The sequence below is a fragment of the Ailuropoda melanoleuca genome, chromosome 17 (genome assembly GCF_002007445.2).
Source record: "Ailuropoda melanoleuca isolate Jingjing chromosome 17, ASM200744v2, whole genome shotgun sequence".
Classification (NCBI taxonomy): Eukaryota; Metazoa; Chordata; class Mammalia; order Carnivora; family Ursidae; genus Ailuropoda; species Ailuropoda melanoleuca.
Window position 1 is genome coordinate 31,229,777 of NC_048234.1, and position 25,901 is coordinate 31,255,677.

Here is a 25,901-nt window from a genome sequence, read left to right on the forward strand (position 1 = left end):
CCTTTTACTTATATCTCCTTTCCAACAAATTTGTTTTCTTTTTTTTTTTTTAAAGGTTTTGGAACACATAAATCCAAATAACTTTTGTTTATAATTTTTAAACCATTAACTGAGATGGGAGCACAGAGCTCTGTGAAGCTACGTCAGTAAAACTTTTCCTGTAGGATGGCCATCTTCTAGAACTGTTCCTCCAGGAGCCGAACATGTTTGGGAATGTGGTCTGCTTCAGTGGCTTTGCTATCTGGCCATCCAGCCTGCTCCCACAGTGCTGACCTCACATGGGGAATGAGGTCAGAACAAATGATATTTACTTGTGGACAGAGGAATTAATTAGGGGAAAAAAATGTCCATGATAACTACCAGCATGCCAAAACTTCAAAGATGGAAAGCTGTGACTTGTAAAGTAAGCAGAACAGCAAATCGTACTTGCAAAGTTAGGGATTTATTGGAAAGTTGGATCATATTGCAGTTAGGGTTCACTCAAAAAATTTTTTAAAAAAATCTGATCAAACAATGAAGTACTGCATTTAAATTTTGATCTGGAGGACAAAAAACACCTTACACTGATATATTCCCAAATTTGAAACTTAGAACACTATTTTTTTTGGTAGTCCTTGGACTTACTTTTCAAGGTTCCACAAGTATTTTGTTTAATGGTTTAGTAATTGAAATTATCTTTTACATGATATCACTATATTTTTGCTTACAAATTTCCTCAGATGGATTAAGCAACAAGAGGACTGACTGTAAAATTGTACCTTTTACTAATTAGGAAACGTGTGTTCATGATATTGCACCTAACACTAGAGAAGAATGCAGTTACAATATGCATCTTCTTGTATATTTCTAACACTTGCTCAGCAGAATTTCTTTCATTACTCTTTATCAATGAAATGCTTATAGTTCTAAATTTTCAGCTTACACTCCTCCTTCATCCGATTCCAGAGGATTTTTCGGGATTATAGAAAACTAGTACGAAGTGTTTGCAAGCTATTTAAAATGTATTTTTGCCCTGAGTTCTGGAGTTCTTCCACTTTAAATTTACGGTGCTAGATTTAATAGTGGAATTTGTAGCTTCTTTCTGACTTCTTCTAAATAATACTACAGTAGCAAAATACCTCATTATGGGCTTTTCCCTATTCTGGGAATTTCAGCCTCTCTCAGTTTCTAGGTACAGTTTTCTATGTTAGTCCGGTTGGGTGGTAGAGCAGAGTCAGTAAGAGGAGCCAGGTTCCAGCTCTGTTTCTACAGAACATTAGTCATGTCACCTTAGATCCATCCCTAACATCTCCACTTCATGATTGTCAAGATCAAGAGACTGAATTGGTGATATAATAAAGACCCTTCAAATATGAAATTGTATGAAAATAATTCATGAACTCATGTAAAACAAGATTTTATACTGTGTTTTTTTTTTTTTTTTGCCAGGCATTCTTACTTACAAAGGCAAACCTTAAGCCTTAAAAAAAAATTGGGTTACTGCATACAAAAAGTACTAAAATGATATAGGAATTAACAGAAAGTCATCAGAGGCATTATGTATTGGTGATACTGTTAACCTTAAAAATAAAATTGCCAGTTATTTTACCAGCAAAAGTTGGGTTTATTTGGGAACAGCAGAGAATTACAACACAGGACAAGCAAGCTACCTCAAAACCATAGGCAAGTCTAGAAAACAAAAGTGAGATACATTATTTTATGGAGGCGAAACTTGGCAGGGGTTGTATTTTTTTCTTTTTAAAGATTTTATCTATTTATTTGAGAGAGAAAGAGCACACAATGGGGGAACTAGGAGGGGCAGAGGGACAAGAAGACTCTCCGCTGAGCGGGGACCCTAACCCAGTGCTTGATCCCAGGACTCTGAGATCGTGATCTGAGCAGAAAGCAAGTACTTGACCGGCTGAGCCACCCAGGAGCCCCAGGAGGGGTTGTTTTTAACAAGTCAGTTGGAGAGAAGCAAGAGTTCAGGGTGATGAAAGTTTCTCATCAGCTGAGTTTCAGGGGTAGTTGATTTCTTACCGATGTAATGTATCTCTTTCCCTGTTGGGGCCTGTAATTGACGATTCTTTCCTCTTGAGATTCTTCTGTTAAGAGTCTATAATTGACAATTCTTCCTGTAATTGACATTGAGTACTAAGACTCCCTAGCTTCCGCTTCTAGCCTTGCCAGTCCCCTTGAGGTTTCCCTTTAAAATAAAGGATGCACAGAGAAAAAGTTCAAAGTACATCCCTACATCTTAAATCCTTAAGAGGGCGGTGATTAATTATAGTTCTCCATACTTAACATCCAGCATCTGTGAGCTCAGGCATTTGGTCCTATTTGTTATACAAGACCAAATGGGGGTGGGAAGGGGCTGAAAGAGCTCTAATTATTATTTAGTTTAGGTCAGTCATTTCATAAGACTCAAGGGTTGAGTCTAGGTATCACAGTATTTCTTGAAGGGCGTTCAGCAATTTCTGGACTGGTTGACTAACTCTGAATCTGAAGGAACTTTCTACGCGATGAAAGGAGGCTCCCTGTGAATAACTTGACCAAAAAAAGAGTGCCATTTCAGATGCCCGGAAGGAGGGCGTGGCATTTCTCTCCACTGCCCTCTCCCCGCCTTCTTGGGACGATTTGCAGTTGGTTAAATTAAGTCATCCAACGCGCATCCTGGCCTCGCGCTCCGAGCACCGGGCGGGGCAGTTACAGGCCTCCAGACACAGGCCGGCCGGACGCAGGAACCTGTAATAATCTGGGGGGGGAGTCCCTAGGACCCTCCCTTGAGACGCCTACGACCTGACCGCGGAAGTACTGGAATCTGCCCACGCCTTGCTTAGGTGCAGCTCCTACTGGTCCTCGTGAGGGGTCGCCTCCAATGTAGGGCGACGGGCGTTCCCTGGCAGGTGTAACCGCCGCGCCCGGCCCCGCCCCCGCCCCCGTCGCGGGTCAGAATACTGGTCTGCCGGTGAGGGCGGGGTCGGAAAAAAACTGGCCACTCCCCACGCTCCTCCCGTTGCCGGGTGATGAGGAGGAGGCGGGGCCAACAAGTAAAAGGAGGCGGGTTCTGCATGGAAAGGACTCACGTCAGAGAAGCGGTCGCGCAGCCGCCCTTGCTTCTCTCCCGCAGGCGCGCGCGGGGCGGTGCGGTGCTCCGCCCTCGCCCTGGAGTCCACCGTGCGCAAGCGCGGAGCGAGCGTCCACCTCCGCCCCTCGCAGGGCTCGCGGAGGGTTTGCGTGTTCGGTCCCGGAGCATTTCTAGTGGGAGCCGCCCGGGAGCCGGTGAACCGAGCGGTCTCGAGGGAGGGCGCGGGAGGTCAGGCGCTGGAAGCCGGACCGCGGGGGGGCGGCTGCCGTGTCCCCCGCGGCTGAGGAAAATGGTGTTCGAGTCGGTGGTCGTGGACGTGTTGAACCGGTTCTTGGGGGACTATGTGGTGAACTTGGACACGTCGCAGCTCACTCTGGGCATCTGGGGAGGTAACGAGACCGCCGCCGCCCCTCAATCTCATTTTCCTCCCGGCCCCTGGTTGTCGGAGCCCGCCTTTGCTTTCTCGGGGCCTCGGGCCCCTCACTCGCCGGGCGCCACCACCTGCCGCCGCCCGCCTCGGGGTTAAATTACGTAAAGTCAGGCGGCGGTTCCAGGGCCTCTGCCCGTGAGTTGTTTATATTCTGGCAGCAGGGGGTTGGGGTCGGGGGTGCGGGATGAAAAGTCCCTCTTTTCCGAGCCGGGCGGCTTGAGGGGACCCGCGGCGGACTCTGAGGGCGTGGAGGGCAGATTCTCTGCCCGTCGGCCCGTGCTGTCCGGCTTCAGGTGCGCGGGGAGTGGGGGAGGCCACGAGATGCCCCCGGGCTTGGTCCCGTCCCTGTCAGGTTGTACCCCCTTGGGTTATGACGAAGGTTCGGGAGAGCCCACGGAGTGGCGCACGTTGCCTCGCACGTGAAAGCAAGGCGCCGGTGATGGAAGACGCCCTCTTCCTTGCCTCCTTCCCCAGCCCGGGCGTGTGGCTGAACCGTAGTGTTTTCTCGGCTCCCTTTTCCAGCCACCCCAGCTGAATTTGGTTTGCTGGCCTGGTTTCTGCTGATAACAGAAAGCGAAACTCCTGTGCACCATCAACTCAAATGGTTGGCTGGTTGTTTTCAGTTCACAGCCTGACCCAGGAGTGTGTCACGTTTGTAAGGCTTTGGGGATTTTGTGGGTCAGAGGGGTTTTTTTTTTTTTTTTTTTTTTTTTTTTTTTTTTAGAAACTGGGTGCGCTTTGCAACTTTTCAGATCTACGAACGCGGGGATGAACATGCGCTTAGGTTACTTAGATGAAGGACCAAAGCTTTACAATGGTATCCGTGTACTCTGTTGCGCTCCCTTATTTGGAGCGTCATAGTGCTTCCATCTGTTTTTGTATTCTACCCTTTATTTTAAGCACCGGTTGTCAATTAGATTCCTTTTCCCTACGAAGTGAATCTCCTAGGCCTAAGTTAGGGTTGGTTGTTTGTTTGTTTTTGGACTTAACTGTTAATATGCACTCACTTTCAGCCCTCTTCTAAGATATTTATCTTGATTTTTCTCCTTTATGAAAGAGTGTGAGTAGATAATTAGTTCGGTAGAGAACCTCTCGTTACTGCCGTTGGTATCTGGTATCATGATAGAGTCAGACTGCAAGAACCAGGGACGTTGGTGCTAGCTCTGCATCTCTGAACGGTATCAGAAACTTGAAGGTTGTTTTGTTTTGCTTCTCACTTGCAGAGTAAAAATAATACAGTTTGTCTTCACACAACTCAGAAGGAAGCCTTGAAAACATTTTGTAGTGTGCTTTGATCTGTAGTGGAAGGTTGCTTCTGCATTCAAGGCAGAGGTTTGTGTAGGGTGTGATTATGGGTGAATTTATTTAAAATTTGCTACAGTGAAATTCACTTTTGTGATGTACGGTTGTCTTTCTTGACAAGGGTGATGACAAGGAATGTATCCCCTGTCACAGTCATGATACCAAAAAGTTCCATCAGTACGCCAGTTCCTTCTGCTGCCCCTTTTCAGTCCACCCTTTCCAGCGCCATATCTCCTGGCAACCAGTGATCTGTTTTCATCCTTACAGTTTTGTCTTTCCTAGAGTGCCATATAAATGGAATTATATGGTAGATAGCTTTTGGGGGGTCTGACTGCTTTTACTTAATTTCACTCCATTTCTTATGTAAAATGAATTTGAGAGTCACCCATGTGTTGCATGCATCAGTATTTCATTCCTATAATTTTGAGTGGTATTTTTTGTATGGATGTGTTAACGTTTATGTGTCTGCTGGCCTCCCTTCCTGGCCATTATGAATAGAGCTGCTAATAAACATTCACGTACAGGTTTTTGTGTGAACATAAATTTTTATTTCCCTTGGGTTAATACCTACGAGTGGGATCGCAAGGTCTTATGGTAAATGAATATTTAATTTGTGTGAAACTATGGAGCCGCTTTTCAAAGCGGCTGTACGATTTTGCAGTCTCACCAGCTTGTATGAGTGTATAGTTGCTCTACACCTTCGCTAGCATTTAGTATTGTCATTTAAACTTTTTTTAAACCATTCTAATAGGTATGTAGTGCTAAAGTATTGTGGTTTTAATTTGCATACCCTTAGTGATTAAAGATGCTGAGCATCTTTTCATGTTCTTTGCTGTTTGTATAGTTCCACTGGTGAAGTGTCTGTTCAAATCTTATTTTAAATTGGCTTTTTTCCCTTTTTCTATTGAGATTTAATTTACATACCATTAAGTTCACCCTTTTAAAAATGTTTTTTATTAATGTAGTTGACATACAGTGTTATATTAATTTAAGGTGTATAAAAGTGAATTCAATTCTAAAGGTTATGAAATGCTCACCATGATAAATGTTGTCACCATCTGTCACCTTACGACATTATCACAGTATTTACTGCATTCCGTCTGCTGTACTTTTCCTCTTGAATTTACCCTTCTAAAATGTACAATTAACTGTTTTTTCATGTAGTCACAAGATTGTGCAACTATCACCACTAGTTCCAGAATATTTTCAACACCCCCAGGTAAACCTCATACTCATAAGCATTAGCAATCACTCTCAAATTCTGATTCCCCAAACCCCACCTCCAGCAACTATTAATCTACTTTATGTCTCTGTAGATTCACCAGTTCTGGACATTTCATTTAAATGTAATCATGCAATGTAGGTGGCCTTGTGTTTCTGGCTTTTTTCACTTAAAAAAATTTTTTTTGAGCTTTGTCTTATAGCATGTATCATTATTTCTTTTTATGACTGAGTAATGTTCCATTGTATGAATAGATCACATTTTGTTTATTCGTCAGGTGATGGTCATTTAAGTTATTCTTAAAGATTTTCTTGGGCGTATGCCTAGGGGTAGAATTGCTGAATCACATGGTAACGCTCACTTTTTACAAAGGAACTGCCAAACTCTTTACCAAAGTATTTTCTTATTGTTAAATGTTGAAAGTTCTTTACATATTATGAGTATGAGTCCTTTGTCAGATATGTGATTTGAAAATATTTTCCTCCATTCTCTTCCAAGTCTGTCTTTTGCAAAGCAAAAGTTTTAAATTTTGCTGAAGTCCACTTTAGCAGAAACTTTTCATGAGTCATGTTTTGGGGTTTCTATGAAATCTGCCTTCCCTAAAGTCACAAATGTTTTCTCCTTTGTTTTCTTGTAGAAGTTTTATAATTTTATATTTTATATTTAGATTTCTGATCCATTTTTGTATAAGGTGTGGTATAAGTTGAAAGTTGCTGTTCATTTGTTTGCATGTGGATGCAAATGTCCAGTTGTTGCAGCACCATTTGCTGAAAGGAATATCCTTTCTCCATTGAATTATTTTTGCACTTTTGTAAAAAATTGGACTTTATATTGTATGGGTTTATTTTTGGATTGTAATCTGTTTTGATAATATGTGTGTCCATTCTTTCAGCAATATTACACTTGTCTTCATAACTAGCTTTATAGTGAGTCTTGAAATCCGGGAGTATGAACCCTTCAACTTTGGTGTTTATGAAATTTTTAAAACAACATATCAGTGTTTTATGTATAGAAGTTGGTTATATATTGATAAGTGAAGCTTTAATAGCTTTTACTGTTTAAAAAAATCATTTGAGAATTTAAAAAGCAGTAATTTTGATAAACTTAGAAATATTTGAAAATTTCAATAATAGAAACTAGATGCATGAGAAAATTGTTAAAGACCTAATATTTTATGGTCTAATGTCAGAAGGACCTATTGGTTTTAAATGTATGTTTTTGCTAGGTGTCTGTAATAATTTCACTGTTAGCATATTAATGGTGTTAATTAGTATTCAGGAGTTACACAGATGTTTTCAAACCTAATGGAAGTGCTCTGAAGATTTGTTTCTGAGACATTTGTTTTGGAAATTAGAATCCATTTTTCCTTGGAAACACTGTTATATATGAATGAAGAGTTTCCAAAAATCTATGTAATTATAATGTAGCCAAACAGTGCTACTGTAGTGGGCCCTGCAGGAAGTAGACTGAGTGCAGGAAAAATCTATTTTTGTGAGGGAGATAGAGGAATTGAACTTTATCTCACACTCTTGGTGGATTTTGATGTTGGTATACTTCTTATGCACTGCTGTTTATAATTCTCCACCTTTTTTATATGTCGTCTACTTAGGGAGGTAGTAGTACTTCATAGACAGTTCTGAGATTCATCTCCCAACTTTTCTAAGCAATCTAGAATCATGTTTTCTTCAAGAGCTGCGGTGCATCAGAATCAGCCATATGTGCTTGTTACAGATACAGATTTCTGAACTGGTGTCCAGAGATTATAATTCGTTTATGTCAAGTAGTACACCAAAATTTTTTTTTTTTTTTTTTTTAAACGAATGACACAGGATTGTGATGCACAGCTAGGTGCATTTTTAGAGCACTTTCAGGGCAAAAGTATTCGAAATTCAGAAGCAGAAGCAGTGCGATACAATTATCATTTGCAATGCAAGGAATACCTGTACTTAATAGCTCCTTCTATTGTCTTACATCTCTTTCTCTCGTTTTCTTTAAAATTACAAAACTCATAAATCTTCAGTGTTTTGTTTTTGTGTTTCGTTTTGTTTTGTTTTGTTTTGTTTTGTTTTTGGTGGTGGCTGTTATACCCGACATTGTTATGGAACATTGGAAACTTGGATTTCTTGTTTTTGTTTTGTTTGTTTTTTAACTAGCATATTTTGTTTTTGAAATGTTGCTCTCCGAGTTTTCTCTTTATAGTAGACTTTAATGTTCAGTGGCCACCTGTTGCATACCCCCAGTATACCAGTGGCTCTGTAGGAAAATGAAGATTCAGGGCACAATTTCTTTCCCTTTTGTTTTCAGCTTCATTATTTTCCATAATTTTATCTTCTATATCACCTATTTGTTTCTTTGCTTCTTCCATCCTCACTGATTCCATCCAGTCTGTTTTGCATCTCGGGTATAGCATTTTTTATTTTGGCCTGACTAGTTTTTAGGTCTCTGTTTCTGCAGCAAGGTTTTCTCTGGTGTCCCCTATGCATTTTTTCAAGCTTGGCTAGTATTTTTATGACTGTTACTCTAAATTCTTATTCGGATGTATTGCTTCTACCTGTTTTGACCAAGTCCTAGGCTGTGATTTCTTCTTGCTCTTTCTTTTGGGGAGAGTTCCTCCATCTTGTCATTTTGGCTGAGTTTCTGTCTTTTGCATGTTATGAAAGCTTGTTATGTTTCCTTCTCCTCAGAGTAATGCTGTATTAAAAAGAGGTCATACACTGTCCAGGGCCTGGTGCTTCAGGAAGTGTTTTCTGTTGTATGCCGTGTGCACTCTGCTGTTCTGTTTTGGCTGCCCTTTCCCACAGGTCAGTCCTCTGCGGAGTTCTTCTTTGCTTGCAGTAGGGAGTGTTTGGGCCTTTAACTAGGTGTGCTTTGATTTGTTTATTAAGATAAGCCTCGCAGCCACCACATTCTCTCCCTCTAATAGTGCAGACTGTTTTCTTAATCTTCAAATCAATTTCCTAGTTGTTCAAAATGACATAATGCCGATCTGCTGTGTTTGAGGGACAGGCAAGCCCAGGGTCCCCCCCTACTCTGCAATCTTAACTCCTTCCTCTCAAGGCATAATTCCTGATCGGAAGGAGTCCTGTGACAGGAATATGCTGGGGGAGCCAAACAAATGTTTGTTTAAGTCTAGTGGTAATTGCCAATTCTAATTTCTTAAATATTTTTACCTTTATGTTTTGAGAAACTTTCATAGAATGTTAGAGCTGAAAGGGAATGTTTTGTTATGAAAAGTGTTCAAACATACAGAATGTTTCAAGATTTTACAGTCCATATACCTACAATCTAGATTGTACTAATTATGCATTAATAGCTTTATTAAAATAATAATTGACATGGTAAAATGCACATACTTTTTTTTTTTTTTTAAAGATTTTATTATTTATTCGACAGAGACAGCCAGTGAGAGAGGGAACACAAGTAGGGGGAGTGGGAGAGGAAGAAGCAGGCTCCTAGCAGAGGAGCCTGACGTGGGGCTCGATCCCATAACGCCGGGATCACGCCCCGAGCCGAAGGCAGACGCTTAACCGCTGTGCCACCCAGGTGCCCCTACACATACTTAAAGTCTACAGTTTGATTAATCTTGACGTATATATCCTCTTGAGAAACAGTAACAGAAGTATCAATCAATGTAACAGAAGTATCAGTCACACTCAAAAGTTTTTTTTGCCCCATATCCAGAGGCATCCAATTTTCTGATTTTTTTTGTTTGTTTTGCTTTTGTTCTACCATACGTACCTCTATTCCTGGTTTGCTGAAAGTTGTTTTTTTTTCCTTCAAGAATGTGTGTTGGGTTTTTAAAATGGTTTTTCTATGTCTATTGATATGATCATAAGATTCTCTTCTTCAGCCTGTTGATGTAATATATTCCATTAATTGATTTTTTGAATGTTGAATGAGCCTTTCATACCTGGAATAAATCCTACTTGGTCTTGGTATATAATTATTCTGACATATTGTTGGATTCAGTTTGATATTTTGTTGAGGATTTTTGCATCTATTGCATCTCTGTTCACTGAGAAGTAGTGGTCTGTAGCTTTTTTCTTTTTTTTTCCCCCTTGCAACATATTTATCTGGTTTGGGTAATGCTGACCTTCATAAATGAGTTAGGAAGTGTTCCCTATCCTCTGTTTCCTAGAAGAAATTGTAGGGGCTTAGTATCATTTTTTCCCTTAAATGTTTGGTAGAATGTTAGTGAAACCCATCTGGGTATTCTTTCAGTTTTGAAAGATTATTAATTATTGAATCAATATCTTTAATAGATACAAGCCTAATTATATATTTTTTCTTGTGTGAGTTTTGCTGAAATATATGTTTAAAGGAATTGTTGTAACTTGTGAACATGTTTGTATTCCTTTATTATTCTTTTATTGTCTACTGGATCTGTAATGAAGGCCCTTCCTTTCATTTGTGATATTAGTAATTTGTGTTTTTTTCTTTCTTAGTTAATCTGGCTAGAGAGTCACCCATTTTATTGATCTTTTCAGAGAATCATCTTTTGCTTTCATTGGTTTTTCTCTTGATTTTTCTCTACTGAATTTCATTAATTTCTGCTGTAATTCTTATTTCTTTTCTTCTGGTTACTTAGAACTTAATTTGCACTTTTTCTAGATTCCTAAGGTGGAAGCTTAGATTATTGATTTTAGATCTTTTTTGCTTTTTTAAAAAATATTTTATTTAGAGAGAGAGAGAGAGTGAGTGCATGCATGCACAAGAGAGAACAGTGTGAGTGTGAGCAGGGGAGGGGGTGGGGGGGAGAGAGAGAGAATCCCAAGCAGACTCGGTGCTGAGCACGGAGCTGGACTTGGGGCTCCATTTCATGACTCTGAGATCACAACCAGAGCCGAAATCAGGAGTTGGTTCCTCAAACAACTGAGCCACCAAGGTGCCCCTTTTCTTCTTTTCTAATATATGCATTCAGTGGTAAATTTCTTTCTAAGCCTTGCTTTTGCTTCATGTCCAATTTTGAAAACTGTATTTTCATTTGATTCAAGATACTTTATGGTTTCTTTTGAGATGACTTCTTTGGCCTGTTATTTAAATTAACATTTATTAAATCTTCAGATATTTTGGGAGTTTCTGGCTTTTTGTTACAGATTTCTGTTTTAATTCCACTGTACCCTGAAAGCAGATTTTGTATGACTTTCATTCCCTTAAATTTGTTAATATATGTTTTATGGTCCAAAGTTTGGTTTACTGTGGTGAATGTTCTTTGTGAGCAGAATATATATTCTGCTATTGTTGTAAGAAATGTTCTATAAGTTTTAATTAGATCTCTTCATTTTTAGTTTGTCTATGCCTTTATATTTAGAGTGGGTTTCTTGCAGACATCTTATTGTTGATTTTGTTTTGTTTTATCCAGTGTGTCAAGTTTTGTCTTTTAATTGGAATATTCAGACCATTTATATTTGAACTGATTATTGATATAGTTAGGTTAATGGATATCTATTGTATTTGTAGTTCTTTTTTATTTCTTGCATGTGTGTCTTTGCTTTTTAAAATCTTCCCCCTTTTCTGCCTCTTCTGGCTTTAATTTTCTATAATTTTATTTTTTCTCCTCTTCTAACATATCAGTTATACTTCTTTAATTTTTTGGAGGGTTCCTTGGAATTAGAGTATGCATTTAAAACTAAGTCCAATCAAAACTATGTTGTTTCATAGTGGAAGTACATTATAAAGAGTATTCATTCCGTTCCTTTTGCTCTTTATGACGTTGCTGTCATTAATTTTACCTATCCATAAGCTGTACTTACCAGTGCACTGTTGGTATTATTTTGAATAGTGTTCTATTAGATCATTAATAATGAGGAAAATAAAAGGCTTAATTTTACCTTTATTCCTTTTCTAATGCTCTCATAGATCTGAGTTTCTGACCTATATTGTTTTCCGTCTCTGTGAAAACTTTTAACGTTTCTTTGCAAGGGAGGTCTAGCAACAAATTCCATCAGTTTTTGTTTATCTGAGAAAGTATTTCTTTCTTACATCACCACTTAAAAAATTGTGGTAAAATACAACATAATATTAATCATCTTAACAATATTTTCACTTTTAGGTGTATAGCGTATTGATTGAGCAATTCTGTACATTACCCGGTGCTCACCCTCAGTGTAGTCAGCATCTGTCACCAAACATTTCTGCAACATTATTGCCTATACTCCCTGTGCTGTACTTTTCATTTCTGTGACTTTTTAATTTTATAACTGGAATTTTGTACTTAATTGCCTTCACCTATTTTGCCAACCCCCCCCACCTTTCCTCTGGCAGCCACCAGTTTGTTCTCTGTATTTTATAGTCTGCTTTTTGTTTCTTAGATTCCACATGTAAGTGACATCATGGTATTCGTCTCCCTCTGATCTGTTTCACTTAGCATGATATCCTCTTGGTCCATCCATATTGTCGCAAATGGCAAGGTCTCAATCTTTTATATGGCTGAGTAATTTTGTGTGTGTGTGTGTGTGTGTGTGTGTGTGTGTGTGTGTATGTGTGTGTATGTCTGTATGTGTATGTATATATGGGTGGGGGTGTATATATCCATTCCTCTATTGGTGGACTCTTGGGTTGCTTCCACATGTTAGCTATTGTAAGTAATGCAATAAATGTAGAGGTGCATATATCTTTTTTGAATTAGTGTTTTGGGTTTTTTTTTGTGGGGGTTAAATACCCAGTGGTAGAATTACTGGATCATATGGTATTTCTTTTTTTAATTTTTTGATGAACCTCCATACTGTTTTCCTTAGTGGGTGTACCAATTTATATTCCTACTAACAGTGTAGGAGGGTTCGTTTTTCTCCACATCCTCACCAACACTTGTTATTCTTGTCGTGTGTGTGTGTACACACACATGTATGTGTATATATAAAATGACATATATATTTGATTTTATATATTTGCAAGAGAGTGTGAGAGAGCAAGAGAGAGTGAGAGAGCATGAGCCGGGGGAGAGGGAGAAGCAGACTCCCTGCTGAGCAGGGGGCCTGACATGGGGCTTGATCCCAGGACCCTGGGAATCATGACATGAGCTGAAGGCAGATGCTTAGCCAACTGAACCACCCAGGCATCCCTCTTGTGTTTTTGATTCTAACCTTTCTGGCAAGTAGGAGGTGATATCTCATTGTAGTTTTGATTCGTATTTCCCTGATGATGAGTGATGTTGAGCATCTTTTCATGTTGGCCATCGGTATGTCATCTTTGGAAAAATGTCTCTTCAGGTCTTCTGCCATTTTAATCGGATTATTAGGTTTTTTGTTTTGTTTTTTTTTGTTTGTTTTTTTGGTGTTGTATACATTCTTCACATATTTTGGGTAATAACTCTTTATCAGGTAAATCATTTGAAAATATCTTTCGCATTCTGTAGTTTGCCTTTTTATTTTGTGGATGGTTTCCTTTTGTTTTCCTTACCTTAGGACATGTATCTAGAACAATGTTTTTATGGTGATGTCAAAGAAAATACTGCCCGTGATTTCTTCCAGGAGTTTTATGGTTTCAGGTCTTACATTTAGGTCTTTAATCCACTTTGAATTATCTTTATGTATGGTGTAAGAAAGTGGTCCATCTAGTTTCATTTCTTTTCAGTAGCTGTCCACTTTCCCCAGCACTGTTTATTGAAGAGTCTGTCTTCTCTCCATGTATATTCTTGTTTCCTTTGTCACAAATTAATTGACCATGTAAGCATGGGTTTATTTCTGGGCTCTTTCTTCTATTCCATTGATCTGTATGTCTGTTTTTGTGCCAGTACCATACTGTTTTTATGAGTACAACTTCATAGTATATCTTGAAATCTGGGATTGTGATACGCTCAGCTTTTTCTTTCTCAAGGTTGCTTTGGCTATTTGGACTTTTTTTGTGGTTCTGTACACATTTTAGGATTATTTGTTTTAGTTCTTTAAAAATGCTCTTAGTATTTTGATAGGGATTGCATTGAACCTATTGATTGCTTTTTGTAATGACATTTTATTTTTTTTTAAAGATTTTATTTAATTGACAGAGATAGTGACAGCCAGCGAGAGAGGGAACACAAGCAGGGGGAGTGGGAGAGGAAGAAGCAGGCTCATAGCGGAAGAGCCTGATGTGGGGCTCGATCCCAAAACGCAGGATCACGCCCTGAGCCGAAGGCAGATGCTTAACTGCTGTGCCACCCAGGCGCCCCTGTAATGACATTTTAAAACAATACTCTTCTAATCCATGAGCATGGAATATTTTTCCATTTGTTGGTGTCATCTTCAGTTTCTTTCATCAGTGTTTTATAGTTTTCAGAGTACAAGTCTTTCACCTCTCTGGTTAGGTTTATTTCTAGGTATTTTATTCTTTTCGGTGCAATTGTAAATGGATTGTTTTCTTAATTTCTCCTTCTATTACTTTCTTATTAGTGTATGGAAATGCAATAGATTTCTGTATATTAATTTTGTGTCCTGCAAGTTCAATGAATTCATTTATCAGTTCTAATAGTTGTTCTGGCGGAGTTTTTAGGGTTTTCTATATACAGTATTATGGCTTCTGCAAGTAGTGCAAGTTTTACTTCTTTCTTGCTAGTTTGAATGCCTTTTATTTCTTTTCTTTATCTGATTCCTGTAGTTAAGAGTTCCAGTATTATGTTGAATAAAGTGTTGAGCATGAACATCCTTGTCTTGTTCCTGATCTTCGAAGAAAAACTTAATTTTTCACCAGTGAGTATGATGTTAGCTGCAGGTTTTTCATATATGGCCTTTATTATGTTGAGGTATGTTCCTCCAAATCTGCTTTGTTTTGTCGATAATGGATGTTGCATTTTGTGAAATGTTTTTTTTCTGCATTTACTGAGATCATCATAAGGTTTTTATTCCTTCTCTTGTAAATGTGATGTATTACACTGATGGATTTATTGAATATTAAACCACCCTTGTATCCCTGGAATAACCAAATTGTGGTCAGTGATTATTTTTTTTTTAAGGTATTGTTGGATTTGGTTTGCTAATATTTTATTGAGGATTTCTACATTGGTGTTCAGTAATATTGGCTTGTGGTTTTCTTTGTAGTGTCAGGGTGTTGCTGGCCTTGCAGAATGAATTTGGAAGTTTTCCCTTCTACTCTATTTCTTGGAATAGTTTGAGAACAGGTTATTAATTCTTTAAATATTTGGTAGAATTCACCTGTGAAGCCATCTGGTCCTGCATTTTTGCTTGTTGGGAGTTTGTGATTGCTGATTCAATTTCATTACTGGTCATAGGTCTATTCAAATCTTCTATTTCTGATTTAATTTGGAAGATTGTAGCTCTTAGGAATTTATTGATTTCTTCTCAGTTGTCCAATTTGTTGGCATGTAATTTTTCATTATATTCTCTTAGAGTCTCCTGCATTTCTATGGTGTCAGTTGTTATTTTCATGTTAGCTATTTTTAAGCGTACAGTTCAGAGGCATTAAGCATATCCATATTGTTGTGCAGCTATCACCACCATTCATCCCTAGAATTCCTTTCATCTTGCAAAACTGAAATATTGTACCTGTTGTGGAATAACTACGCATATCCCCATCCTTCTGCTACTGGCACCCATTATTCTATTTTCTATCTCTATGAATTTGACTGTACTAGGTACCTCCTATAAGTGGTACCATATATTTGTCCTTTTACGTTTGGCTTATTTCATGTAGTATTAACGTAAAGTCTTTAAGGTTCATCTGTTACAACGTATATCAGAATTTCATTCATTTTTAAAGCTGAACAATATTTTATGTATATATCCCATTTTGTTTCTCCATTCATCTGTGAATAGACACATGGGTTGCTTCCACCTTTTGGCTATTGTGAATCATGGCCCTACAAACATCAGTGTGCAAGTGTATCTTTGAGTCCCTGCTTTCAAATGTTTTAGTATATACCCACAAGTGGAATTGCTGGGTAATTCTTTTTAATTTTTTGAGGAAGTGTCATCCTACTTTCCAGATGTCCTATTTTACACTTTCACTCAGTGTAAAAGGGTTCTAATTTCGCCACATTCTCAGAAACATTTGTTATTTTCTGTTTTATTCATAGTAGCCATCCTCGTGGGTGTGAAGTAACTGTCTCATTCTTTTTGACTTGCATTTCTCTGATGATAGTGCTCTTGAACATCTTCTCATTGGTTAATGGCCATTTATAGGTCTTCTTTGGAAAAATGTCTTTGAAGACCTTTGGCCATCCTTTAATTGGGTTGCATTTTTTTAATTGAGTTGTAGGAGTTCTATATATATCCTGGATATTGACCTTTTATCAGATACGTGATTTGCAAATACTGTTGTCTTTTCACTGTTGATAATGTCTTGTGATGCACAAAAGTTTTTAGTTTGATGAAGTCTAGATTATCTTTTTGTTGTTGTTTCCTGTGCTTTTTGGTGTCATATCCATCCAAAAGAAATCATTGCCAAATTGACTATCATGGAATTTTTCACTTAGGTTTTCCTCTTAGATTTTTATAGTTTTAGATCTGAAATTTGAGTCTTTGATCTACTTTCAGTTAATTTTTGGATATGGTATATGGTAATCCAGCTTTATCTTTTGCATGTGATTATCATTTTCCAACAGTTTTTGGTGACATTTCCAAATTGAGTGATCTTGGCAGCCTTATCAAAATCATTTCCCTATATATGAGAATTTATTTCTGAGCTCTCTGTTCCATTGGTCTGTGTGTTTGTATACTGGTACCACACTGTTTTAATTGTTATGTTTTTGATTAAGTTTTGAAATCAGGAAGAGTAAGACTTCATTTTCTCCCCCCCCCTCCTTTTTAAAAAGATTGTTTTAACAACGAGGGGGGGGTCCCTTGTGATTCCACATGAATTTGAAAATGGATTTTTTTTTTTAATTTCTGCAAGAAATACTGGGATTTTAATGTGGATTGCATTGAGTTGGTAGTTTGCTTTGGGTAGTATTGTCATCTTAATATTAAGTGTTCCAGTCGATGAACGTGGGATGGATGTCTTCCTGATTACGTGTGCCTTTAATGTCATTCAGCAGTGTTTTATAGTTTGAAGGTACCAGTCATTCACCCTCTTGGTTAAGTTTATTCCTGAGTGTTTTATTATTTTCCATGCTATTTTAAATGGAATTGTTTAATTTTTATTTTGGACTACTTAGTGGGAAGAAACACAACTGATTTTTGTGTTTTGATTTTGTATCTGGCAACATTATTGAATTCATTTATTCTAATATGCTTTTTTTGATGGGAAATTTAGGGTTTTCTTCATATGAGATCATGTTGTTTGTGAATAGAGAAAATTTGACTTCTTCCTTTCCAACGTGGATGCCTTTTATTTCTTGTCTAATTGCTCTGGCTGGGACTTTCAGTACTATGTTGAAAGAAAGTGGCAAAAGTATGCATCTTCATCTTGTTCCTGATGAGGAAAAGATTAATTTTTTTTTTTTTAAAGATTTTATTTATTTATTTATTTGACAGAGAGACAGCCAGTGAGAGAGGGAACACAAGCAGGGGGAGTGGGAGAGGAAGAAGCAGGCTCCCAGCAGAGCATGGAGCCCGATGTGGGGCTCGATCCCAGGATCCTGGGATCACGCCCTGAGCCGAAGGCAGATGCCCAATGACTGAGCCACCCAGGCGCCCCAAATTTTTTATCATTGAATGTGATGTTCATGTGGGCTTTTCATATGTGGCGTTTATTAATTGAGGTTGTTTCCTTTGATTCCTAATGTGTTGAGTGTTTTTGTCAAGAAAGGGTATTGAAATTTTTGGATGCTTTTTCTTGGGATGTGGGTCCCCCCCATATTATTGTTGTTGGTCTAATTTCCATATAACATCGTGTAAGTTTAAGGTGCACAACATATTGATTTGCTACAGTTGTATATTGCAGGATGATTACAACGGTAGCTTCACTAGCACCTCTATCATGTCATGTAATCATCATTTCTTTTTTGTGGTGTGAACATTAAGGATCTATAGTGTCTTTGCAACTTTGAAATATATGGTACAGTATTGTTGATTATAATGCACTGTGGTGTGCATTTGATCTCCACAACTTAATCATCTCCTAGTTGCATTTTTGTATCTTCTAACATAATTTCCCCAGTTCCCCCACATCCTAGCCCCTGGTAACCAGGATTCTACTCCCTGTTTCTAAGAGTTCAAGCTGTTTAGATTTTACATATAAATGATATTATATTGTAATTTTTCTTTCTGTGTCTAAGCATAATGCCCTCGAAGTTCATCAGTGTTGTCACAAATGGTAGGATTTCATTCTTTCTCATGGCTGAATAATTTCCATTGTGTGCATTTATATCAGTATCATATCTTTATCTCTTCATCTGTTGAGGGACAGTTAGGTTTTTTCCGTATCTTGGCTGTTGTGAATAATGCTGCAATAAACATTGGAGTGCAGATAATCTTTTCAACATCCTGTATTGGTTTTTTTGTGTTTTTTTTTTTTCTATACCCAGAAGAGGTATTTCTGGATCATATTCAAATTTGTTGTTGTTGTTGTTTTTGTTTTTGATCTTCTGTAGTTTGGTTATGATATACTTAGTTGTAGATTTTTTGTTATTTCCCTGCCTTGTGTTCTCTGAGTTTTCTGGAGCTGTGGTTTGGTGTTTTTATCATTAATTTTGGAAATTTCTCAGCCAGTACTACTTCAAATATTTATTTTTCGTCTCCGTTTTTCCTTTTGGTATTCCTTTTATACATATGTTACAGCTTTTACAGTTGTCCTACAATTCTTGGACATTGTTATTTTTTGTTTTATTTTTCTCCTTGCATTTCAGTTTGGGAAATTTATATATATGTATCTTGAAGCTTACTGATGTTGGATCTTACAAATTTCCACTTGTTCGTTGCAAGTATATTTAAATGCAGTTCATTCTTTTTGTATATTCATATTTTATGCATCTTTACTAAAGTCCTGTTATTTTTATAATTCTGACTAAAATGTTTGTTTACATTACAGTGGGCTATAACCATTGAGGTGAAAATATACAATAAATGATATTTTGGTCAGACATACAATCTTAGACTAAGTTGAACAATGAGGGTGAGCTAATAAGATTATAGATTATTTTGTTTTCCATTATGCACATTATTTATATTTTTTCTTTCATGTATAATATTTAAAGAATGAAGTATGCCTTTGTAAAATGAAAAATATTTTAGTATTTTAATTTTATTTTTTAAATCTTTTTTAGGAGCTGTGGCCTTGAAGAATCTTGAAATTAAAGAAAATGCTCTGGTAGGATTTTGTTTTTTTGTTTTGCCCCTTAGGTTCTGCTTATTTTAGAGTGTGTAAGGTGTGGAGGGATAGAGGGAGAGGGAGAGAGAATCTCCAGCAGGTTCTGTGCTGAATGTGTAGCCTGATGCATGGCTCAGTCCCATGACCCTGAGATCGTAACCTGAGCTGAAATTAAGAGTCAGACACTTGACTGAGCCCCCAGGCACCCCTCTGGTAGGTTTTGAGTAAAAAAATGTGTAATGTCAGTGCATTTATAACTATGTAGACTTCTTGATTTACTTGGTCATCTTAAATTATTCAAGCTTTGAGAAAACTTTATGAAAACAATTTTTGCAAAATGTGGATTTTGCAAAGTGGACTTTTCATTTCCTTAAAAAGCACAATTTGACAGTGTAATTTTCCCCATTTAAAAATATTCCTAATTCTTTTCTGTGATTTTATTTTAAATGGTTAATTGATCTAAGAGTTTTTTTTTTCTTCTTTTTTTAAATGCTGTGATAGCCTTTTTTTTTTACCCAAGAATTCAGTGATAGTACGACTATCAACCAATATCTTTTTCTGTAACTTTTCCCTTAGGTCAGAGGGAACCCTATAACCATTAATAAATAAGTGCCCATTCCTGTTCTATGTAGACCCTGTTAACCTCTAATCTACTTTCTGACTCTCTGAATTTGCCCGTTCCATGTAGCTCATATAAGTGGAACCATGCTATGTTTGTCATACTCTGTTCAACATATTTCACTTAGCATAATTTCTTTAAGGTTTGTCTATGTTGTTTGTATCAGAACAGTACCTCTTTTTGTGGCTGCATAATATTCCTCTGTATGCATATGCAGTGTTTTGCTTATCCATTCATATACTGATGGACACTTGAGTTGTTTCTGCCTTTTGGCTCTTGTGAATATTATCGCTGTAACATTGGCAATACACATGTCTGTTCAGTTAACCTATTTTTAGTCCCCATGGGTAAATGCCTATTAGTGGAATTGCTGGATTTTATGGTAATTTTATGTTTAGCCTTTTCAAGAACTGCCACTCTGTTTTCCATGGTGGCTGAACCATTTTATATTCCCATCACAAACACATGTAGTTTCCAGTTTCTCCATATCTTTGCTAACATTTATTTTTTAATGTTCAAATTCATGACCCCAAGATCAAGAGTCACATGCTCTACTGACTGACCCAGCCAGGTACTATTTTTTGTTTTTTGATAATACCCATCTTAATAGATATAAAGTGGTGTCTCATTTTGTTTTTTTCTTAGCATTTCCCTCATAACTAGTGAGATTGAGCATTGTATCATGTGCTTATTGGTCATTTATATATGTTCTTTGGACATGTCTAGTGAAAATTGCCAATTTTTAAAATAACGTCTTTGTTCAAATTGTAATTCTTCAAATATTCTTAATATTTTCCCTTACCAGATTATGATTTGCAAAACTTACCCCATTCTTTATGTTGCCTTATGCCTCTGTTGACTGTATCCTTTGATGTACTAATGTTTTTAATCTTGGTGAAATTTCATCTATGTTTTTCTTTTGTTGCATATATCTTTGGTATGATACCCAAGAAATCATTGCCAGATCTGATGTCAAGATTTTACCATATATTTTCTTTAGTTCTTATGTTTAGGTCTTAATGTCCATTTTGAGTTAATTTTTATATATGGTTATAAGGTAGGGGTCTAACTTCATTCTTTTGTGTGTGGATATTGAGTTTTCTCAGCACCTCTTACTGAAAAAGTTGTCCTTTTCCCTGTTGGATGGGGAGAAATTTTTTTGAGGATATTTTTTGCAAAATGGAGTTTTAACCTCCCTTTGAGGACAAACTGATAGTGAAATTCCTCTCCCCTCCCCCCGTACAATGTGAAAGCAGTATGATTTTGGTATGGGTAACTTAGGTGGTCTGTATTACTGTAGAACTTTCCTCCTATTCATTTAAAAATGATCAGTCTCCCTGAATTTTGTGGATTTGAGAATATTACAGTTATGTATCTAAAATTTAAATAGGTGTTGAGGGTAAAGACAAGGTGTTGAGTTCACCCTTTAAATAATTTTGGGAAGAAAAAAATAGTCCTGTTTTGTTGGCCTGTATAGGTACTAATATTTCATATATATTTTTTTAGAGTCAGCTGGATGTACCATTTAAAGTTAAAGTTGGCCATATAGGTAAGCTGTGCTTATTATTTGAATGTCCTCCTTGCTGGATGTAGAGTAAGAATTATATGCTAGTCTCTTTTTAATGTGATATTTTTAATGTTCCTGAGCAGTAATTGAAAATCATCTGTTCTCATCTGGGTAGAGCTTAGTCGTGTAACTTAAAAATACCATGTGGTCCATATATCCCTTGTTTCAAAAACTATAAAATTATACATCTTGTTAGGTGTTAAAATGAGTTCATTGAGAGCCAGTGTGTTTAATAGCGTAACTCTCTTGATTTCTTAGGTTTCTGACTACTTACTGCTGTATTTTGATTGATCATGAGTATATGGTCTAAGGAGTCAAGTCTGCATCAGCCAGGCAGTGTGGCTAGGGACGAGTCAGAAACTTAGTTTCTGAAGTTGTTTGCATACCTCTGTCCTAGCACCTGTCATTCTTTTATATCATTTTTTTTTTCTTCTAGGCAGTAAGTTTCTTAAGTCAGTTTAATTTTTATTCTCACCACTTAGTACAATACCTGTCACACAATTTGTTGAGTGAAAGAAATATACATTTCCAAATGAGCAGTATAGCGTTACAACTAGTTTTATAGGAACATATTTTCCCCTTGCTATTTTTTTTTCTTTTAAGACTTTATTAGAGAGGAGAGAGAACAAGTTGGGGAGGAGCAGAAGGAGAGGGAGAGAGAGAATCTTCAAGCCGACTCCCTGCTGAGTGCAGAGCCCACAGTGGGGCTTGATCCTATGACTTTGAGATCATCACCTGAGCCAAAACCAAGGGTCAGACGCTCAGCTGACTGAGCCACCCAGGCACCCCTTCCCTTGCTGTTACTGGGTGTTGGTAATGTTATTGATCTTTCAAAGTTCCTTCATGTAGCATGAAAAAGTACATATATAGCAAGTATAAATATATACGTATTTTAAAAGTAGTTATATTTATGTGGAAGATTTTTGGAATTGCCTTTGCTTATATTTTTGTGTATTTTCCAAATTTTCTAAAAGTCTGTACTTTATACTGAGAGGAAAAAACTTTTTTTTTTGTTTCAAGATTTACTGGTGAAAATGATACATTATTAACTTTACGTGTGTTTCTTTAATTATTTAATGCTATTTTGTCACTGTTCTGTTTTTTTTGTTTATTTACTTTTTTGGATTCTTAATGTATGTGTATGTGTATAAGCAGTCTACCTGATACATTTATAAATTGTATCAGATTTGTCACAATTAATGTGCTCATTCTGCTTATATTTTGTACTGTACTCAAATTTGAAATGGTCATATCTTCTCTGATTTTAAAACTTAGAAAGTCATCTATCTTTTAGAAATCAGATAGTTTGGTTCTTTTTCTCTGGATTGATATTGTAAGATGAAATCTTTTTCTCAATTTGGATTTTTTTGAATATGGAATTTTGGTGTTATGTAATGAGATAAACCTGTGTAGATTTTTTTCCCTTCCCCAATTACTAATCAGTTAATGCAGCCGTTGTGGTGTTAATCATTCCCTTGCCAATTATGGCAACTATTTCTAAATCAATTGACTCATGCTTTTTAAAAAAATTTTAAAGTATTTTAAAACTATTATTGAAATTTTCTTTTTTTAATCCCCTCCCCCTCACCTCTATTATGGAAATTTTCTAAATTCACTAGACTAGAATCAGTATAGTGAATACCTTACATGATATATTTTAATTCAAGAAATCTAATGCTTTAAAAAATACTTTGCTAATAGATTGTAGTAAAACATTTTCATTAGTTTGAATGATTTTCTAATCTTGTCCATGTCTTTGATTGTTACCTTAGAAATCTGTTCATACACTTATAATCGTAATCATAAATATTATGTGTATATAGTCTCTATATGAAAAATACACCCTTCAATTTTATAGTCTACCTTTTGAAAATGTAATATAAATACTTACAGTGATTTAGAGTAAGAATTAGGGAAATCAAAGTTATAATATCAAGGGTAGTTGGTTGATTGTGGAAGAATACTAATGTTTGTGGTACAGATTGCTGTAAGTAGAAACTTGTAAATTTTCAGACTATCATTTAGTAGATTTTCCGACAGTACTAATAGACATAATTTCAAATCATCACAACAAAGGCTTATTGTTTGTGGTTGTAAAATAGCTTTCTGTAAAGTGACTCAGCTTGTCACTTTATTTCTTCTAATGACTGACAGAAAATAGGCTGGCAGTGAATGCCGTTGAATGAATAATATTTTTTGTCCTCCTAAAAATTCATGTAGGTAATCTTAATCTTACAATTCCATGGAAAAACCTGTATACTCAACCAGTTGAAGCTGTCCTGGGAGACATTTATTTACTCATAGTGCCTTCGTCTAGTAAGTCAATTTTAAACATTTTAACTTAAAGTACTTTTATTTGTGGGTGGAAAAATCTTTATATTTGATAATTATATTCAAAATACTTTTGATGAATTTTTGAGATATTTTTATATTTAAGCATTTGGAAATTGAGATTGATTTTTACTCAATTTTTGCAGACTTTGAATTAGTGATTATTTTCAAGGATATACTTTAGAGTGATTATACTTAAAGTTAAGGTAATTAAATAATCTTTTTTATGCTTCCTGTAGAAATAAAATATGATCCTTTAAAAGAAGAAAAACAACTCTTGGAAGCAAAGCAACATGAACTTAAACGAATAGAAGAAGCAAAACAAAAAGTAGCCGATCAAGGTAAAGGAAACAGTAAATAAGAATGGTAATAAGAAAAGGAGAAAAGACCTAAATAGCACATTTGAGTATTATTTTTCTCTGGAAATCTTGAAATTATTTAACAAATATGAGGGAATCTTATTATGGGGAATTTTAATGTGGTTTATGTATTTTATCATGTTTACAGAAATTTTATAAAAACTTACCTTATGACAAGTAATATACGTAGCTTATAAGGGTAGGGTTAGTTTTTAACTATAATAATTAATTTCATCAATTATGTTTTGTTTTCTAGCTTTAAAAAAAATCCCATTAGGGGCGCCTGGGTGGCACAGCGGTTAAGCGTCTGCCTTCGGCTCAGGGCGTGATCCCGGCGTTATGGGATCGAGTCCCATATCAGGCTCCTCCGCTTTGAGCCTGCTTCTTCCTCTCCCACTCCCCCTGCTTGTGTTCTGTCTCTCGCTAGCTGTCTCTATCTCTGTCGAATAAATAAAATCTTTAAAAAAAAAAAAAACACCCATTATATCAATTCTTAATCTTTTGGGTGTACTTAGTCCCTTGATATATTTATGTTTTTCCAAATCTGTTTGTTTACTCTGTGGGTTCGTATTCTTTCCTATTCAGCCTAGACCAAATAGTCCATTACTTCAACCCTTTACTTTTCTCAGTGAAAGAGCTGTCCTGTAGAAATCTATTTCCTTTCCCCTTGTGTAGTGGTCACTATCACCAGGTACTTTTTGTACTCTGTTCTTGCTAGTGAAGCTTTCTCCTTAGTATGTAAATATACTGCAGCCTGTCTTATCATCAAACACAAAATGATCTTCCTAACCTAGTTATCTGCTTATCTTCTGTTCCTCTGTCCTTCGTCTAATAGCTAACCATCTTAAAAATATTTGTATACTTATATCACCAACCTTGCCATGCATTTATTTTTTAATAAAAAAGTGAAATCCAATAATAAACATTTCACGTTTTGACAAAGAGGTAAAAACATTAAAGGAGATTTAACACAATTTCTGGCAACACTTCTTATAATTGTTTTTTCTTCTCTCAGTTCTTTCATATCCTGTGTAGTTGTTCACCACTATACCCAAATCATCTTTTTCTTTTATATTTTTTTTATTGTGACATACATATAACAAAGTTTACAATCTTAACCATTTTTAAAAATTTTATTTATTAGAGAGCGAGCATGAGCTGGGCGAGGCCTAGAGGGAGAGGGAGAAGCATACTCCCTGCTGAGCAAGGAGCCTGATGCGGGTCTCCATCCCAGGACCCTGAGATCGTGACCTGAGCCGAAGGCAGATGCTTAACTGACTGAGCCACCTAGGCACCCCCCACCTTAATGATTTTTAAGTGTACAGTTCAGTGGGATTGAGTACATTTGTAGTGTTGTGCAACCATTACTACCATCCATCTTTATAGCTCTTTTTTTCTTGTAAAATTGAAACTGTATACCCATTAAATAATAACCCACCCATTCTACCCCCCCTCACTTCCAAACCCTTTGGCAGCTTACTCTAGGAAATGTGTATTTCCATTTTGTTCATATATTATTTTCTTGATGTTCTCCACACCTTCCTTCAGTTCTTGAGCATCTATGTGATACTTGTTTTAAAGTCTGTCTAGTAGAGGAGCGCCTGGGTGGCTTGGTCAGTTATAGTGCCTGCCTTCACAGGTCATGATCCCGGAGTCCTGGGATTGAGCCCCGCATCAGGCTCTGCTCAGTGGAGAGCCTCCTTCTCCCTTTGCTCCTCACCCCACTTGTGCTCTCTCACTAGCTCTCTAGCTCTCTCAAATAAATAAATAAAATCTTTAAAAAAAAGTCAGTCTGGTAGATCTGTCATCAGATCTTTTTCAGGAA

At 36.8% G+C, this 25,901-nt stretch overlaps 1 protein-coding gene across 1 annotated transcript in view; it reads left to right on the plus strand.

Moving 5' to 3' along the window:
- Positions 1-3,099: 3,099 nt before the first annotated feature.
- VPS13A (vacuolar protein sorting 13 homolog A) overlaps positions 3,100-25,901 on the plus strand; it is a 240,974-nt gene continuing 218,172 nt past the window's right edge. The window contains 5 exon segments of the mRNA XM_002925447.4: positions 3,100-3,456; positions 19,157-19,200; positions 21,326-21,368; positions 23,607-23,702; positions 23,957-24,058. Coding sequence (XP_002925493.1) covers positions 3,357-3,456; positions 19,157-19,200; positions 21,326-21,368; positions 23,607-23,702; positions 23,957-24,058 — 385 coding nt within the window. The 5' untranslated portion in view covers positions 3,100-3,356.